The 16,174-nt window shown below is 36.6% G+C and overlaps 1 protein-coding gene across 1 annotated transcript in view; it reads left to right on the forward strand.

The window, feature by feature from the left end:
- LOC127447450 (low-density lipoprotein receptor-related protein 2-like) overlaps positions 1–16,174 on the forward strand; it is a 135,348-nt gene that overhangs the window by 39,157 nt on the left and 80,017 nt on the right. The window contains 7 exon segments of the mRNA XM_051709337.1: positions 3,246–3,383; positions 4,239–4,520; positions 5,029–5,268; positions 7,735–7,854; positions 8,049–8,165; positions 9,140–9,520; positions 13,531–13,779. Coding sequence (XP_051565297.1) covers positions 3,246–3,383; positions 4,239–4,520; positions 5,029–5,268; positions 7,735–7,854; positions 8,049–8,165; positions 9,140–9,520; positions 13,531–13,779 — 1,527 coding nt within the window.

Below are 16,174 nucleotides of genomic sequence, written 5' to 3' on the forward strand. Positions count from 1 at the left end.
TATCTACAGTGATTTGAAAAAGTATTTGCCCCCTTCCTGATTTCTTCTTTTTTTGTGTATTTTTCATACTAAATTGTTTTAGTTCTTCAAACGAGATATAACATAAAACAAAGGTAACCTGAGTAAACACAAAATAAAGTTTTCAAATATATATATATATGTTATTGAAGCAAAAAAGTTATCCAACACCTATATCACCCATGTGAAAAATGAACCGCCCCCTTAAACTTAATAGCTGGCTGTACCACCTTTAGCAAACAAATGCTTCCAATAACTGGAGATCAGTCTTTCACAACGCTGTGATGCAATTTTAGCCAACTCTTCTTTGCAGAACTGCTTTAGTTCAGCCACATTGGAGGGTTTTCGAGCATTAACTGCCCGTTAAAGGTCCTGCCACAGCATCTCAATCAGGTTTAAGTCAGGACTTTGACTAGGCCACTCCAAAACTTTAATTTCGCTTCTTTTGAGCCATTCAGATGTGTAATTACTCCTATACGTTGGATCATTGTCTGCTGCATAATCCATTTGCGCTTGAGCTTCAACTCACAGACTGATAACTGGACATTCTCCTTTAGGTTTTTCTGGTAGAGAGCAAAATTCATGTTTCCCTCAATTATTGCAAGTCGCCCTGGCCCTGAAGCAGCAAAGCATCCCCACACCATCACACTACCACCATCATGCTTGACCGTAGGTATGATGTTCTTTTTGTGGAATAAGGGTGTTTGATTTACACCAGATGTAACGGGACCCCTGTCTTCCAAACAGTTCCACTTTCGACTCACCAGTCCACAGAGCATTCTCCCAAAAGGTTTGAGGATAATCAAGGTGTGTTTTGGCAAAATTCAGACAAGCCTTCATGTTCTTCTGGGTTAGCAGTGGTTTTCACCTCACTGCTCTTCCAAGGAATGCCATTTTTGCCCAGTGTCTCTCTGATAGTGGAGTCATGAACAGTGACTTTATTGATGCGAGAGAGGCCTGCAGTTCCTTGGATGTTGTCCTTGGCTTTTTTGTTACTTCCTGGATGAGTCATCGCTGTGCTCTTGGAGGAATTTTGGAAGGTTGGATACTTCTGGGAAGGTTCACTACTGTGCCAATTAAGGCTGCACAATTAATTGCAATAAAATCGAAATCACGATATGCCCTCGTGTGATTATTAAATTGCAAAGGGTTGCGATTTTTACATTTGGCAGACGCTTTTATCCAAAGCGAACTACAGTGCATTTATTACAGGGACAATCCCCCTGGAGCAACCTAGAGTTAAGTGTCTTGCTCAAGGACACAATGGTGGTGGCTTTGGGGATCGAACCAGCAACCTTCTGCTTACCAGTTCTGTGCTTTAGCCCACCACGCCACATTTAAAAAAAAAAAAAAAAAAAAAACCTGCGGTAGTTCTGTAAAAAACAATAATTTGTACCTCCTCACCTTACGTAACACTACAATTTCCCATCTACTTGGTGGACATCCTGTCGCTCTTGTTGGTCTGGCCAGAGATTTAGCAGACATCACAAACTTTCCATGTCATAGATATTTATGGAATATACATGTATGTCTGACAGATTTTGATAATTGATTGGATCATTTTGCATGTGATGTCTCACATGATGAGAATGTTTAGAAGTTGTGAAGAGTACGACAATTTCACTAAGAATCAACTCGTCAGTTTTGATCAGCAAGCCATGTGCATTTAGTTATTGTGCAAATTGCAGACAATTATACTTACTCTTTTGCACACATGTGCCACAACATGTGCAATTTGCTTAAAATCTGGTGTGAACAAAAAAAACTAATTGTTCAGAGATTTGAACTTATTGTTTGAAAAAAAATAATTCTCATTCGAGAATTGAGCCAAAGCGATTGAGAAAAACTGTAACAGTTGCACCTGTAGATTCCAGAAACACGCGCCTCTCCATTCTCCTGTCATTTGTTTACATGTTTACCTCACAAGAGAGCGTGTCGCCCTTATTACACTCCCAGCGGCAACAAGTGAAAGCGGAACTAATAATACCAACATCCAACAAAATTATAAGGAAAGAACGTACATGTAATAAATCTATATAAAATATTTAGATACTATAATATAATGCATTGTTAAATGAAATTTAATTTACTTTCACTTTAAGTTTAATTACACCAATGGTTTATCAGTTCAACTTCAGTTTGAAATTAAGCTAGGTTCTTGTTTTTAAGGCCTAGAGTAAAGAGTAAAATGGAATATTTTGTGTTTATTTAATTATTTAACCAACCAACAGTATTTTTGACAGCAGAAGCTATGCAACAACTATGGTATTACCAACAGGAAATTCAGTTAATGGTGAAATTGAGCAGAAAGCATACATATAACCAGTGTTGACAGAGCTGCTGATAAAAAGTTAAATAATCAGCAGTGGATTGAAAAAAAAAAAAGTCTCAGTTTGGCTCTTTTTAAGAGGACTCAACTGTGAAAACCCCAGTGGCCTTTTGGCAGTTGAACATGTGATAAACATTACCATTTTTTTGTAATTGTTTTTTTTATCTATCATAATCGCAGTTCAAATCGCAATCGCAATATTATTCAAAATAATCGCAATATGACTTTTTCTCCAAATCGTGCAGCCTAGTGCCAAATTTTCTCCATTTGAGATAATGGCTCTCACTGTGGTTCTTTGGAGTCCCAGACCTTTGAAATAGCTTTGTAACCCTTCCAAAACTCAATCACCTTTTTCCTCATCATTTCTGGAATTTCTTTTGACCTTGGCATAGTGTGCTACAGGGTGAGACCTTTTAGCCAACTTCATGCTGCTGAAAAAGATCTATTAAGTGTTGATTTGAGTGAACAGGGCTGGCAGTAATCAGGCCTGGGTGTTTCTAGTTCAGCTGATATATCTATCTATCTATCTATCTTATCTATCTATCTGTCTGTCTGTCTATAATGTTTCTGCAGTGTTTGCTTAGTCAACACTGAGAAGCTATTGGCTTTCAGAATGCACTCTAAATTAAAACCACTATCTGATAAAACAGTTCATTTTGTGTCCGTCACCATCATAATATCACTCTGAACATGTTAGTCCTGATGGCCTCTTCATCGATGATGGATTGCAATGCCTGGTATCTGCGAAATGAAGGTCATTATTACACTGCTTCCTTAAACTTCAGTGCAGTTAGTGTGTTCTGTGCTGAAAGATAAAGGGGCAGATGTCAAGAGTTCAAGGACTGGTATTCTTTAGAGATACCCTGTATGAATACATTAATGGATTTCGCTGCTTCAGGTTATGTGTACTTCACTGACTGGCGGCTGGGTGGAATCGTGAGGGTCCGTAAAACAGACGGAGGGGAGATGATGATAATTCGCCAAGGGATCAGCCACATCATGCATGTCAAATCTTTCAATGCTGACTCACAGATTGGTAAGAAACACTTTCATCTGTTTATCTATCTATCCATTTATATAACCTTTTGCTTAAGCCATGTCTACACTAATACACAAAATGCACCGTGAGCAATGTCTTATCCAGTTTTCGTGAGGGCGCTAATTCTAAGCACCATTTTCATGCTAGTGCCTGTTGTAATAGGATGCAGATGGTACAGTAAACATTGGAAAACCTCAGAATTAAATTGCACTTGACCCAGCCCATTAGCGCTTTGCATGCACAATTTTGCCAACACACTTGTGCCTATACTTAGCGGTTGCTTGCACGAAAATATCAAAACTTCATGGCTATACCCATAAAAAAAAATATAAAAACTCATAGCCACACCCACTGACTTTGCATTTATGATGTATCGCATAGCTCCCTTAAAATAGGGCCCAATGTACTATATAAAAAAGAGAAAATAAACAGAATACACTACCAGTGAAAAGTTTGGACACACCTACTCATTCTTTTACATTACTATTTGTCACAGTGTAGTATAATAGTAAAGAAATCAAAACTATGAAATACCACAATTTGAAATATGGGAATTATGTAGTGACCAAAATGTCATATTTTATCTTCTAGCTTTAGCTTCTTTAAGCAAAAGCCTTCAGATCAAAAGGTTTTTCAGATCATAAGAAACATTTATTTAGCCAAGCATGTCCACATTTTGACTGATAATGTAAACAGTAGCTACAGAGTGGATTTCAGTTGATTAAACTTGTAAAAAGGTGTTTTTAGTCAAGCAACCTGAAGAAAAGACATTTAATTTAAAAAATTTTTTTTTCTTTAAATCAATCCGTAATGCCTTGAATGTTCAATGTGCATTGCTTTTTTGCACAACAGGATCTAATTTCTGCAGCAGGCAAGCTAATCCAAATGGAGACTGCAGTCATTTCTGTTTTCCTGCACCAAATTCCCAGCGAGTGTGTGGCTGCCCATACGGAATGAAGCTGGAAGCTAATCAGCAGACGTGTGTGGACGACCCGTCCAATGAGCCGCCCACTCTCCAGTGTGGCTCCAACTCCTTCTCATGCATGAATGGGAAGTGTGTTCCTCAGAGCTACCAGTGTGATGGTGTTGATGATTGTCATGACAACAGTGACGAGGCAAACTGTGGAGCTAACAGTAATGTTATTTTTTTATTCATATTACATGCAACTGTTAATAAAGTAGTTATACCAAATTTGCTATAACTTTTAAGTGATTTTTTGTGTGTGTACATGTGTGAAAAGCAGAATTCTGACCTCCAGTTTCTGAACTTCATTTACAAATTGCTTTTAGAAGAACATTCAGTGACAAAATTTCCAAAGCCTGTTGAGCTGCCTTGCTGTCTACTACCTACATAGGCAGCTACCATCTAAGGCAACATCCTAGCGATCATGGTATCTCAAATGTGACTGATTTTCAAGTGCTCTACATTGCAGCGCAATCATGCTGTTAATCTTCTGGAACTGCCTTTGCACCTTGAGCTCACTTATGATGCCTTTGAAACACTGTCTACGTAGGTAGCTCAATAGGTTTAGGAACAGAGCCAGTTTCCATTCTCAAAAGTCTTTGTGAATGAAAATGAACTATATTGTAAGTCCAAATCTAAAATGTAATGGCTGTTTTTTTTCACTCTGCTGCTTCACAGATAACACATGCTCGCCCACTGCCTTCACCTGTGCCAATCAGCGCTGTGTGCCCAGAAGCTGGCACTGCGATGGACACAATGACTGTTTTGATGGCAGTGATGAGCGGGACTGTCCCACCCAGACCCCTGGCACTTGCCAGGCAGACCAGTTCAGCTGTGCCAACCATCGTTGCATTCCCCGCACATGGCTATGTGACACTGACAATGACTGTGGTGATGGATCGGATGAGAACAACTGCGGTGAGGCCTTAATTATTATATGAAATGATTACATTTACTGTGAATATACTTTATAAAATGGATAGTTCAGACTCTGAATTCTGTTTTGATAAGCTGCATTTAAAGCCATTATAAATAAATAATAAATGTGCACTTGTGACCACACGTTCTATATTAATGAGGCAAATTGCAACATTGCTTGGTAACTGTAAACACTTAAATTATTTTATTATAATTAAAAAGTAATGTTATTATTTCGATTATTTTTTTAAATTATTTTTTTTTGGGGGGGGGGGATTTTTTCCCCTTTTTCTCCCAATTTGGAATGCCCAATTCCCAATGTGCTTTTAAGTCCTCATGGTCGCGTAGTGATTCGCCTCAGTCCGGGTGGCGGAGGACGAATCCCAGTTGCCTCCGCGTCTGAGATCGTCAATCCACACATCTTATCACGTGGCTTGTTGAGCACGTTGCCACGGAGACATAGCGTGTGTGGAGGCTTCACTCCATCCACCGAGGCAACCACGCTCAACTCACCACATGCCCCACCAAGAACAAACCACATTGTAGCGACCACGAGGAGGTTACCCCATGTGACTCTACCCTCCCTAGCAACCGGGCCAATTTGGTTGCGTAGAAGATCTGGCTGGAGTCACTCAGCACGCCCTGGGGTGGTAGCCAGCATCTTTACCACTGAGCTTCCCAGGCCCCTATTATTTCGATTTTAAAATGCTTTCTCCCATGCCAGCTTAACCCTTTAATCTCGGACGGGCCAGCCTGTAAGAAAAAAATTATTATCAAAATTTTAATAACTACAACACAATATAGGTATCATTTGAAAGCTTAGAAGCTCTACTTTAATGAACAAATGCTTTGAAATTTGTTCCATTTTGATAATTTATTAATAATTTTACACTGTACATAATATTGTAATCAGTTAAAACATAAAACTCATCAAATAGCCATGTGTCATGTTGTTGGAAAGCCTTCAAAGAGTAGAATACATCCAGCCTATTTGTTTTCTCATGGACCAAAATATAGTGAGTAATGGCTAAGTAAGTTTTTGACATTTATGTGTTATGTGAACAGGTGTTGCTTATACGCTGCGTTTTCACAGATGACTTCACGAAAAATAAACAGAGCATAAAATATCACATACCATTACTTAGATGAGACAATAATCTTTCAGACGAGCCCCCACACAAGGTAATTGGATGCATGGAGTATTAGATAATTGACACAAAGCACAATGTGCACAGTGCACAAAGCATCTGGCTATCTGGCATCTTGCAATCTGGCATCTTTCCTGGATCTGATGAAGTCATCGGAAATGATGTAGCATCATGGAACGCTAAACCAATCGAATTGGGTTCTGATCGGTTAAAGTCATCCATATCTGGGCAGACAGACATGTGATTGGTGACTGTTATGGGCAGGAGATGGCACCAAGTATATGACACAGACTCAGTGATTACTCAAATGACACTCAAATGAATTAAACTAATTCTGTGAAATCTCATTACTAAAATCTATGCGAACCTTTAGTCATTGTTGTGTTTGCATGTGTAATTAGTTTTTATGTACAAGTATTATTTTGATTTGTTTGGAGAGGCTTTTGGACACTTGGAGATGTTTTTGGACACTAGGATACATTTATAATACTATAACTTTTGATTACTTTGTCGTATCAACACAACATTTTACTCACTGTTGACATGATTGGGAACAAAACAACAACAGTTCTACATAGCCATCTTATTTACACCCTGAGGGGTATAATGTCAAATTAGAAAAATAAGAAAAAGAAAAAACACAGTAAATGTTTTGTGATTTTTCAGCAGTTTCTTAGGAGTCTCAGAACTGATCATAATCTATATCATTATATTTTTTTGAAGAGTTTTCTTTACAGTGATACCAAACACTTGACCCTCCTTGTTTTTGTTATAAGCCTTTAATTATGGGTTTGCCTCTGAAACAGCAAATCTTTAAATCTATAATCTACAATTATAAAAGAGTCAACTATAAGAAAACTATTCATAGGTTGATTTCCAAAAAAAGTGTAAACTCTGTAGCTCAGTGGTGCTTTTAAAACATTGCTTTGTTTGAGTATAGCAACATTTTTAGAAAAGTTTTTATAAAACATACAATGGTAACATTTATACAACACAATAAGACATGCAAGGCTGTGCGATACAGTGATTTTAGCACAGTTAAGGGTTAACTGTGTGTCAACAATTGTCACAATTTTGTCTGTTTTGTTTTTAGGAGAAACATCTGAAGCAAAGTTGATACTTAAATAAAGCATACAGTAACTGAAAGCGTAAATCTCTTGAACTATGAAAAGACAAAATCTGACCAATAATCATTTCCTTTGGATTTTGCAAAAAAATAATAAATAAATAAATAAAAAATAATAGATCTTCTTGTTTAATTGAAATTATTTAAATTATTTTAAGGAAATTCCATGATCTGTGTTATTTTGATTGCTAGATTCTATCGGCACATGCCACCCTGGCCAGTTCCAGTGCCCGGACCATCGTTGCATCGACCCAAATTATGTGTGTGATGGAGACAGAGACTGTGCAGATGGGGCAGATGAACAGGGCTGTGGTATGAGTTATTTGATTTAATGCCATTGACCTCAGCAGTTTTGGTTAGCTTAGCATTGCAGCAGTGTTCCAGTAAGATATCAGGTTAGCATAACAAGCATCACTCCTAGTTGCTGGAAAGTTTAGAACAGATTATACAGATATTTTTAGGATTGGACTTGTTTTTCATGCCGAGTGATTCTCGTTTTTCATCAGCGTACAACTGCACAGCCTATGAGTTTAAGTGTGCTAACGGGCATCAGTGTGTCAACTCGTACTACCGGTGTGATGGTGTGTTTGACTGTAATGACCGCTCAGATGAATCTGGATGTCGTAAGTATAAACAAATGAATTTTACAAGATTTATGACCATTGTTTAGGAAATTGCAAACAAAGCAAAAGTTGTCACTGCACTCTCCCAGCACGTTCAGGTGCTAAGGCTTAAAAAATCTTAAAAATGTTGCACTCTGAAAATGTCTCTAGACAAGGTTCATTATTATACAACAGTTTATAATGTATTCCCCTGATGTAAAAAAATAAAAGAACCTTGTCTAGGAAATTGCATTTTATTTTTTGAGAGAAATGTATTAGTGTAAAAGTATTTTAATTTTTTTTTAAAAATAAGTATGTATGTAGGTGAATCTCACAAAAACATATACATGTCACATTTCACCCCAAAATCAAAAGAAATAAGTTATATTTTGCGTAAAGAAATAATAGTTTTGGGTTTTTTTGCATTTTGACATTATTTTCATGTCAATTAAGCAAAATTTTCCCTTTAAATTCTCATTATAGTAATGCATCCAGATGTTTTATGTTTGTGTTTCTTTGTATTTACCATTATTTTCAATTCTGTTTAGCGTTAGATTTTCATTACTGTTATAGTTTTTGTACAGTATTACAGCAAATACATTGCTGTAATACAATGATATTTTTACCCTAATTCAGTGTTTTGAAGGCAGTACATAAATACTACCACAATGTACAAATACTTTACTATATATGTTTTATATATATATATATATATATATATATATATATATATATATATATATATATATATATATTATTTTTTTTTTTTTTTTTTTTTTTTTCACTGAACAATACAAAGTGAAAAATTGTGCTTAATGAATTTGTTGTAATGAAAATAATGACCCAGACATGTTCTTAACAGGTTTTGTGAGATTCACCCATAAGGCACATTGTATTACATTTTATCCATTTATTAGTTTATTTATTTCAATGTATGTATATAGCTTCAGAAAATGTGTTTCTTATTAAATTGGCATGATATTTGACCCTTCCAGCCACTAGGCCACCAGGCATGTGTCACCACGAGAGTGAGTTTCAGTGCCAGTCTGACGGCAGCTGTGTGCCCTCTACGTGGGAATGCGACGGGCACCCCGACTGTGAAGATGGTTCTGACGAACATCATGCGTGCCCACCACGGACATGCCCGTCCTTGCAGTTCCGATGCGATAATGGCAACTGTGTTTTCCACAGCTGGATATGTGATGGAGATAACGACTGCCGCGATGGCAGCGATGAGCGCGACTGTCCCACACCACCATTCCGTTGTCCTAGCTGGCAATGGCAGTGCCCTGGCCACAGTGTGTGTGTGAACCTCAGTAGGGTGTGTGACAACACGGCAGACTGTCCCAACGGGGCGGACGAATCACCTCTCTGCAGTAAGTCTTGTATTCTCTGTGCCATATATGTTTTACAGAAACAACCCAAATATGAAATAAATAAAATATTAATGAGTTATTGTTTAGATAAACAGCTTGTTATTCTGTGCTGTTATTACAATAAGTAAAAATGAGTATCTTTTGCCAATTAACTCCTTGTGGTCATACTTATCAATTAACATCTTTGGTTCTGTTTCAAAACCTGCTGAGCTGCCAATGTCGGAAGCATTATAAAGAAACATATGTATGCTCCTGATGCTAAGGTTTATCAAAAATACTTGCAGAATAATTATTGAAATAACTACTACTTTTAAAAATCGAATGCATCATTATAACTTTGTCTGTATATGATTATAATCTAATGATTACAATGGAAGTCTATGGGGCAAGGCATTAGACAGGAATAAATGTTAAACGGCACACTGTTTCGAAAGTATAGCCACAAGACTTAAAAATGATACGTGTTAACATATGTAAGACAAATTTTTCATAACTAGAAATTAATCCACCTAGAAAAGCAGTCCCGTTGCTTAAAGGACAAGTTAGACAACTTTACAGCTCAAATAATTAACTGTTTTACTGAATAATTCATGTAAATGCTTTAACAAAAATATAAGCTTGACATTTTTGTATTTCAACCACTGGAAAGTCTTTCCCCCATAGACTTCTATTGTAAGTGTGTTGCTCTAAAACGATTTTTTAAAAACTGAGGGACAATTCAAAATGATTTTCTCTGGTAATTGACCGCAGATTCTGTTCATTTAAGTTGTAATGAACTCGGAACGTTCCTTAAAATATATTGAGGCTATTCAGTTAAAGCTGAAGTATGTCATTTCTGCGCCACTAGCGCCAGCAAATGGAATTGCAAAAATAAACATTGTTTTCAAAAAAAACTTTCTGAATACGCCCCCCATATGCCGTTGGTCAAAGAAACTGATAGTCCCGCCCCCCAACTGACGCCACTGGTCGAGTAAATGTTGTTGTCTCTTTTCAAATAGAGAAAAGAGACACAGTGTTTACAGTTTTCAAGAATACTTACCTATGAATGGCTTACTTATAATTGTCCCTGCATATTAGGCTGGGATAGGAGAAAGTATTTTAACAATGAACAAGTTACATACTTCAGCTTTAACTTTCATTGGGTCAGTCAGTTGATTGCAATATATATAATTCAGAGTTTTCAATATGCCGCCCGTGTTAGAAATCCTATGTGTCAAATCATGCATGTGCTAATCTGTAAGTAAACATTGAAGTGATCTATGATTTCCCTTCCATGTTGCCCTCCCTGCTCACAGATGAGCCCTTACCAGGTAGGCTGAATCGCTAATTACACACAATCCTCTGCATGTTGCACTAATCTATCCCAGTGTGTGCCTGGCTATCCTCACTAACCATCCAATTTCGGTCAGAGTGTCTTTATGTCTAAAAATGGAAAAATTGTCTTTGTGTAGCATAATAGTTTATTGATTGTAGAGATGTAGAATGTAGAACTCATTTTGAAAATGTTAGTCTATAGAAATAGTATGCATCCAAAGAAGTAGCTCACCTAAAGGCCCCGATATACTTCCGGGGAAGTTCTTCTTCGTTCTTCATTCAGGGGTAAAAAGAAGTTTGAAACAGCTGAGCATTGGTATACTATTTGCGAACATTCAAACACCGGCCACACCGCTGTGGGAGGCTTTAGAGGAGCATTTATATATGAGGATGCTACATGTAAAACCTTAAAAATGTGTTATCAATGACTTTATGCCTCATTCTATAAGTAGAATTCACATGAAGTCAGTAAAAGATGATTTTAAGTAATGTATGTGCAGTAGAAAATGTTTAATTTGTCTTGTTTACATTCTGAATTAATGACGGCTAATGCGCTAACATGCTATACACTGCCATAATATGCACCGGTTACACTCTTGTTACTGTTATTTGTGATGACACTGATACTACTGTAAAGATGGGTGTAAAAAAGATTGTTAATGTTCAGAATACAGACAAAAGAATGATGATAGAGGCATATCGTACTTTAGGCAGATGTGTGAATGGCTGTCACTGCAGATGGCACATGAGTGAATGGGCACTTGAGAGTATTTGAGTAGATTTGATTCCTTTTGTAGACTAATTAAATAAAAACAAAAAAATCGCATGACATGGTCTTGGAAAATGTCACTATGCGAACCATCGTACAGATGACAGATGTAGGTAAATTTGAACAAGCTCGCGAATAACTCTGCACATGGGTGTGTTCATGCTGAATACTGACTGAACAACATAAACAAAGTAGTAGGTGGAGCTTCAGGTCACGCCTACCGATGACGTTGACCAATTGCAGTAAGAAGGTGTTTAGCAGCCGGTTAGAAGTTTTCGTAAAAGTTAGCCCAGGTGAGCTGTTACAAACCACCGAAACAAACTCCAAAACACCTTCTTTTTGGCCAGATTTTGTTCTAAATGAAGTCACACCCATTCGTTCTTCGATTTTATATGAAAGTATATCAGGGCCTTAAACATACTATTTCCCAAAATATAATTTTAGTAAGCATTAATTAGGGCTTGGCGATATATATAGAATATTCATAATACACTGGCAACAATTTGACTGGCAATATAAAATTATGCAACATCGTGAATGTTGCTATCATTTTTAATGTGCTTTTTATTGTGGCTTTAAGTTTCCTAAATACTGCATTATTAGACTAGTTTCGCAATCCCTCCCTGTCTCTCGAGTATGAGAGTGTTAAGACAGAGATGTTACAGCATCTCTGATTTAAACTTCAGTAGCAAAAATGGTGATGGAGTGGATAAGTCCGATTCATTTCCTTAAATCAGTCCATTTACATGCACACCAATATGCAAATTACACCCAAAATTCAGCTTATTAAAAAAATTAGACAAATCAAGAAATCTGCATTTACATGACATTTGAAATAATCGTGTTATTCTCTGCTTTTGACGTCAAACAGTTAAGAGGCATGCGCACAACTCTGCAAAAATCTACCCGTGGCGATCAGTTTATTCTTACACAGTTTATGAACTAACACTGATAAAGGAAAGCCGTTTAATGCGTTTACATGTCCACACGTTGTCGGCTTATTAAGCATAATCGGTGTAAGAACGTGCATGTAAACGCACTCAGTGAATCTTAATTTGCGTCATCACTCAAAAATGTCCACGGAAGTCTCAGTGTTGTATTTTGTATGCGTATATATATGTATGCGGGGGCCTGGGTAGCTCAGTGGCAAAAGACACTGGCTACCACCCCTGGAGTTCGCTAGTTCACTAGTTTGAATCCCAGGGCGTGCTGAGTGACTCCAGCCAGGTCTCCTAAGCAACCAAATTGGCCCGGTTGCTAGGGAGGGTAGAGTCACATGGGGTAACCTCCTCGTGGTCACTACAATGTGGTTCGTTCTCGGTGGGACATGTGGTGAGTTGAGCGTGGATGCCACGGTGGGTGGCGTGAAGCCTCCACACACGCTATGTCTCCATGGCAACGCGCTCAACAAGCCACGTGATAAGATGCGCGGGTTGACGGTCTCAGACGCGGAGGCAACTGGGACTGAAGTGAATCACTACGTGACCATGAGGACTTAAAAGCACATTGGGAATTGGGCATTCCAAATTGGGTGATAAAGGGGAAACCCCCCCCACCCCCAAAAAAAGAAAAAAATATATGTATGCAAATATAGTAATAAAATATACATACAAATTTATATGATTCTCCCTTGTGTTCATTTAGTAAAAACCAGTATTAAAATCATAATTTTAAAATAAATTTTTACTGTATTTTATTTATTGCATTAAAGAGCAAATACATAAATATCGACATATATATCAAGTATCATCAAAAAGCTGAAAACATGGAGGGATTATTTTAAGCTATATCGCCCAGCCATATTATGCATCCAGTTACCCCTTAAAGGTTGTGCTAAGCATGCTCCCAGAATGCCATTTGTCGTCATGCATGCTTTTCTTATGATCTGTCCATTGGCATTCACCTCTGCCTTTCCACTTCTTCACAGATCAAGAGAGCTGTTCTGATAATAATGCCGGCTGCACTCATGGCTGCATCCAGGGGCCTTTTGGGGCCCAATGTACATGTCCAATGGGTTACCAGCTGAGTAACGACTCAAAAACATGTGAGGACATCGATGAATGTCATCCTCCAGGTGTCTGCAGCCAGCACTGTTTCAATGAGAGAGGATCCTTCCGTTGCCATTGTCAAGATGGATACACATTAGAGGCGGATGGGCGCACCTGTAAGGCATCAGGTTTGTGTGACTTTATTGAGCTCTGTGATCTTTTACTAGTGTTGTATATGGTTTTCAAACCTCAAAATATTGGTAGTTCTACAGAATTCTTCAAAGGTACAATCAAAAATGCATTGTAACTACATATATAGGGGCAGTGGTGGCTCAGTGGTTAAGGCTCTGGGTTACTGATCAGAAGGTTGGGGGTTCAAGCCCCAGCACCACCAAGATGTGCAAAATGTATAACATGTGATAAATAAATATAATTATTATTATTAATTATACTGTACTGATATTGTTCGCTCCACCAAACTTTTAATCAAACTTGGTTCCCATAGTTGTGGAACACCTGGAAATTTTAAAATGGTGTTTTCCAGGCTTGGAAAAGTCCTGGAAATTAGCAGACTTAAGTCTTTTTAAGTTTTAAGTCTTAAAGGAATATACCAGGTTCAATACAAGTTAAGTGCAATCTGCAGCATTTGTGGCATAATGTTGATTACCACAAAAATATTTTTTGACTCGTCCCTTATTTAAAAAAAAAAGAAAAGAAAAGAAAAAGTAAAGGCCCTTAAAATGGAAGTGAATGGGGCCAATTCTTAAACCTTTAAAATACTCACTGTTTCAAATGTATAGCCACAAGACGTAAACAGTGTGTGTGTGTTTACATGATTTTAGTGTGATAAAACTGCTTACTAACCTTTTCTGTGTAAAGTTATAGCCAATTTTACACATTCATTGCCAAGCCAATTTAACGCCGTAAACCCTTCAACCCTACAACCCTAAAACGACTGTAAAAATGACAATTTAAACAACTTTACAGCTCAAATAATACACAAGTTTTAACAGAAGAATTAATGTAAGTGCTTTTATAAAATTATAAGCTTCACATTCCTGCCTTTAAACTCTCAAAAAATTGGCCCCATTCACTTCCATTGTAAATGCCTCACTGTAACCTCCATTTTTGCTTTTTTTTTAAGAGGAGGAGGGACAAATCAATAATTTTTTTGGTATTCAGCATTGTGCCACAAATGCTGTTGATTGAGCTTAACTTGTACTGAACCCAGAATATTCCTTTAACTCACAGAAACTTCTGTTGTGATAATAATTTTTTATTTTTTTTTGTTATGGTCTGTAGCAACTCATAATGTAATATCTGCACATAATGTATGTAATAAGTATTACATTATTAATGTCATATAATGTTCATAATGTAATAATTTTCTCAAAAGTAATAAAATCTTGAGCTCGTAATGTAATATCAGTTTTTACATTATGAGAAATATATTACATTATGAACTCACCAGAAACATTTGAATTAAAATGTAATAATTTCCAAAACAAAACAATAGTCTCCTTTTTAAGGCATACAAACACATTGGTATTCCTTTACAGTACATTTGTTAATTATAAATCTAGTATTAAACTACCCACAAAATGCACCAGAATTAAATATTCATGCATTTCTTCTTATTATTATTAATATTATTATTGTTGTTGTCGATATTGTTGATGTTACTATTATTATTATTATTATTATTATTATTATTACTACTACTACTGTACATTACTTCTAATATATATACATAAGCCAAAGTCACTTCTAGTCTTCAGTTAAAAGAGGATATTAAATGCTTTTCCATTTGACAACGAAAAGGTACATAATGACAAATAGTGTGTGGTATGTGCAGTTCGCAGTATCTGCCTCAGTTCAAACGGCAGCATGGAGCGCAAGTGAACCGATCATTTTCTTCACTCTAATACAAGTTATAACACTAAACAAAACATGAATGTACATCTGAGGGCGTGATGAAACTTACATTCACATATTGTCTCTCGTGCATGTGCCTAAGCTGTTTCAACCACAGGAAGATGTCAGTATAACAGCTTGTGAAGAACTTCTCACCTTATGTTACCTAATGCCAATAATGTCCTTAGCTTGTTAGTTTTTTAGAAAAATTAAAAACTTCTCTATAGAGCTAAAATTATAAATGCATTATACACTTTTGCAGAATATAAACACGTTTTTATGACAGCCATTTAAATTATTATATCTCAACAATGATTAGAAACGTAATAATTACATAATTAGAAAGCTGAACTTTATTTTTTAGTGCATAAAACTTAAAATGCGTTTCTGGGTCAAAGCGACTCAAAATGATGGAGCACATCATAATCACAAAATTAGTAACATTTTTATGTAAATATTTGAGTTAAGCCTAATAAGCCTACATTTATTTTAATGTAATAACCTATTTTTTGTAAACTATTATTACATTTTGTGCTCATAACTTTATTATTTTGAGAGAAAATTATTATATTGTAAACATTGTTACACTTATACATTATGTGCTGCTATTACATTATGAACTGTGATTACATTATAAGTTGCTACAGTGTGTTCAAAATGTAATACATT

This window comes from Myxocyprinus asiaticus, chromosome 10 (genome assembly GCF_019703515.2).
Source record: "Myxocyprinus asiaticus isolate MX2 ecotype Aquarium Trade chromosome 10, UBuf_Myxa_2, whole genome shotgun sequence".
NCBI classification, from domain to species: Eukaryota; Metazoa; Chordata; class Actinopteri; order Cypriniformes; family Catostomidae; genus Myxocyprinus; species Myxocyprinus asiaticus.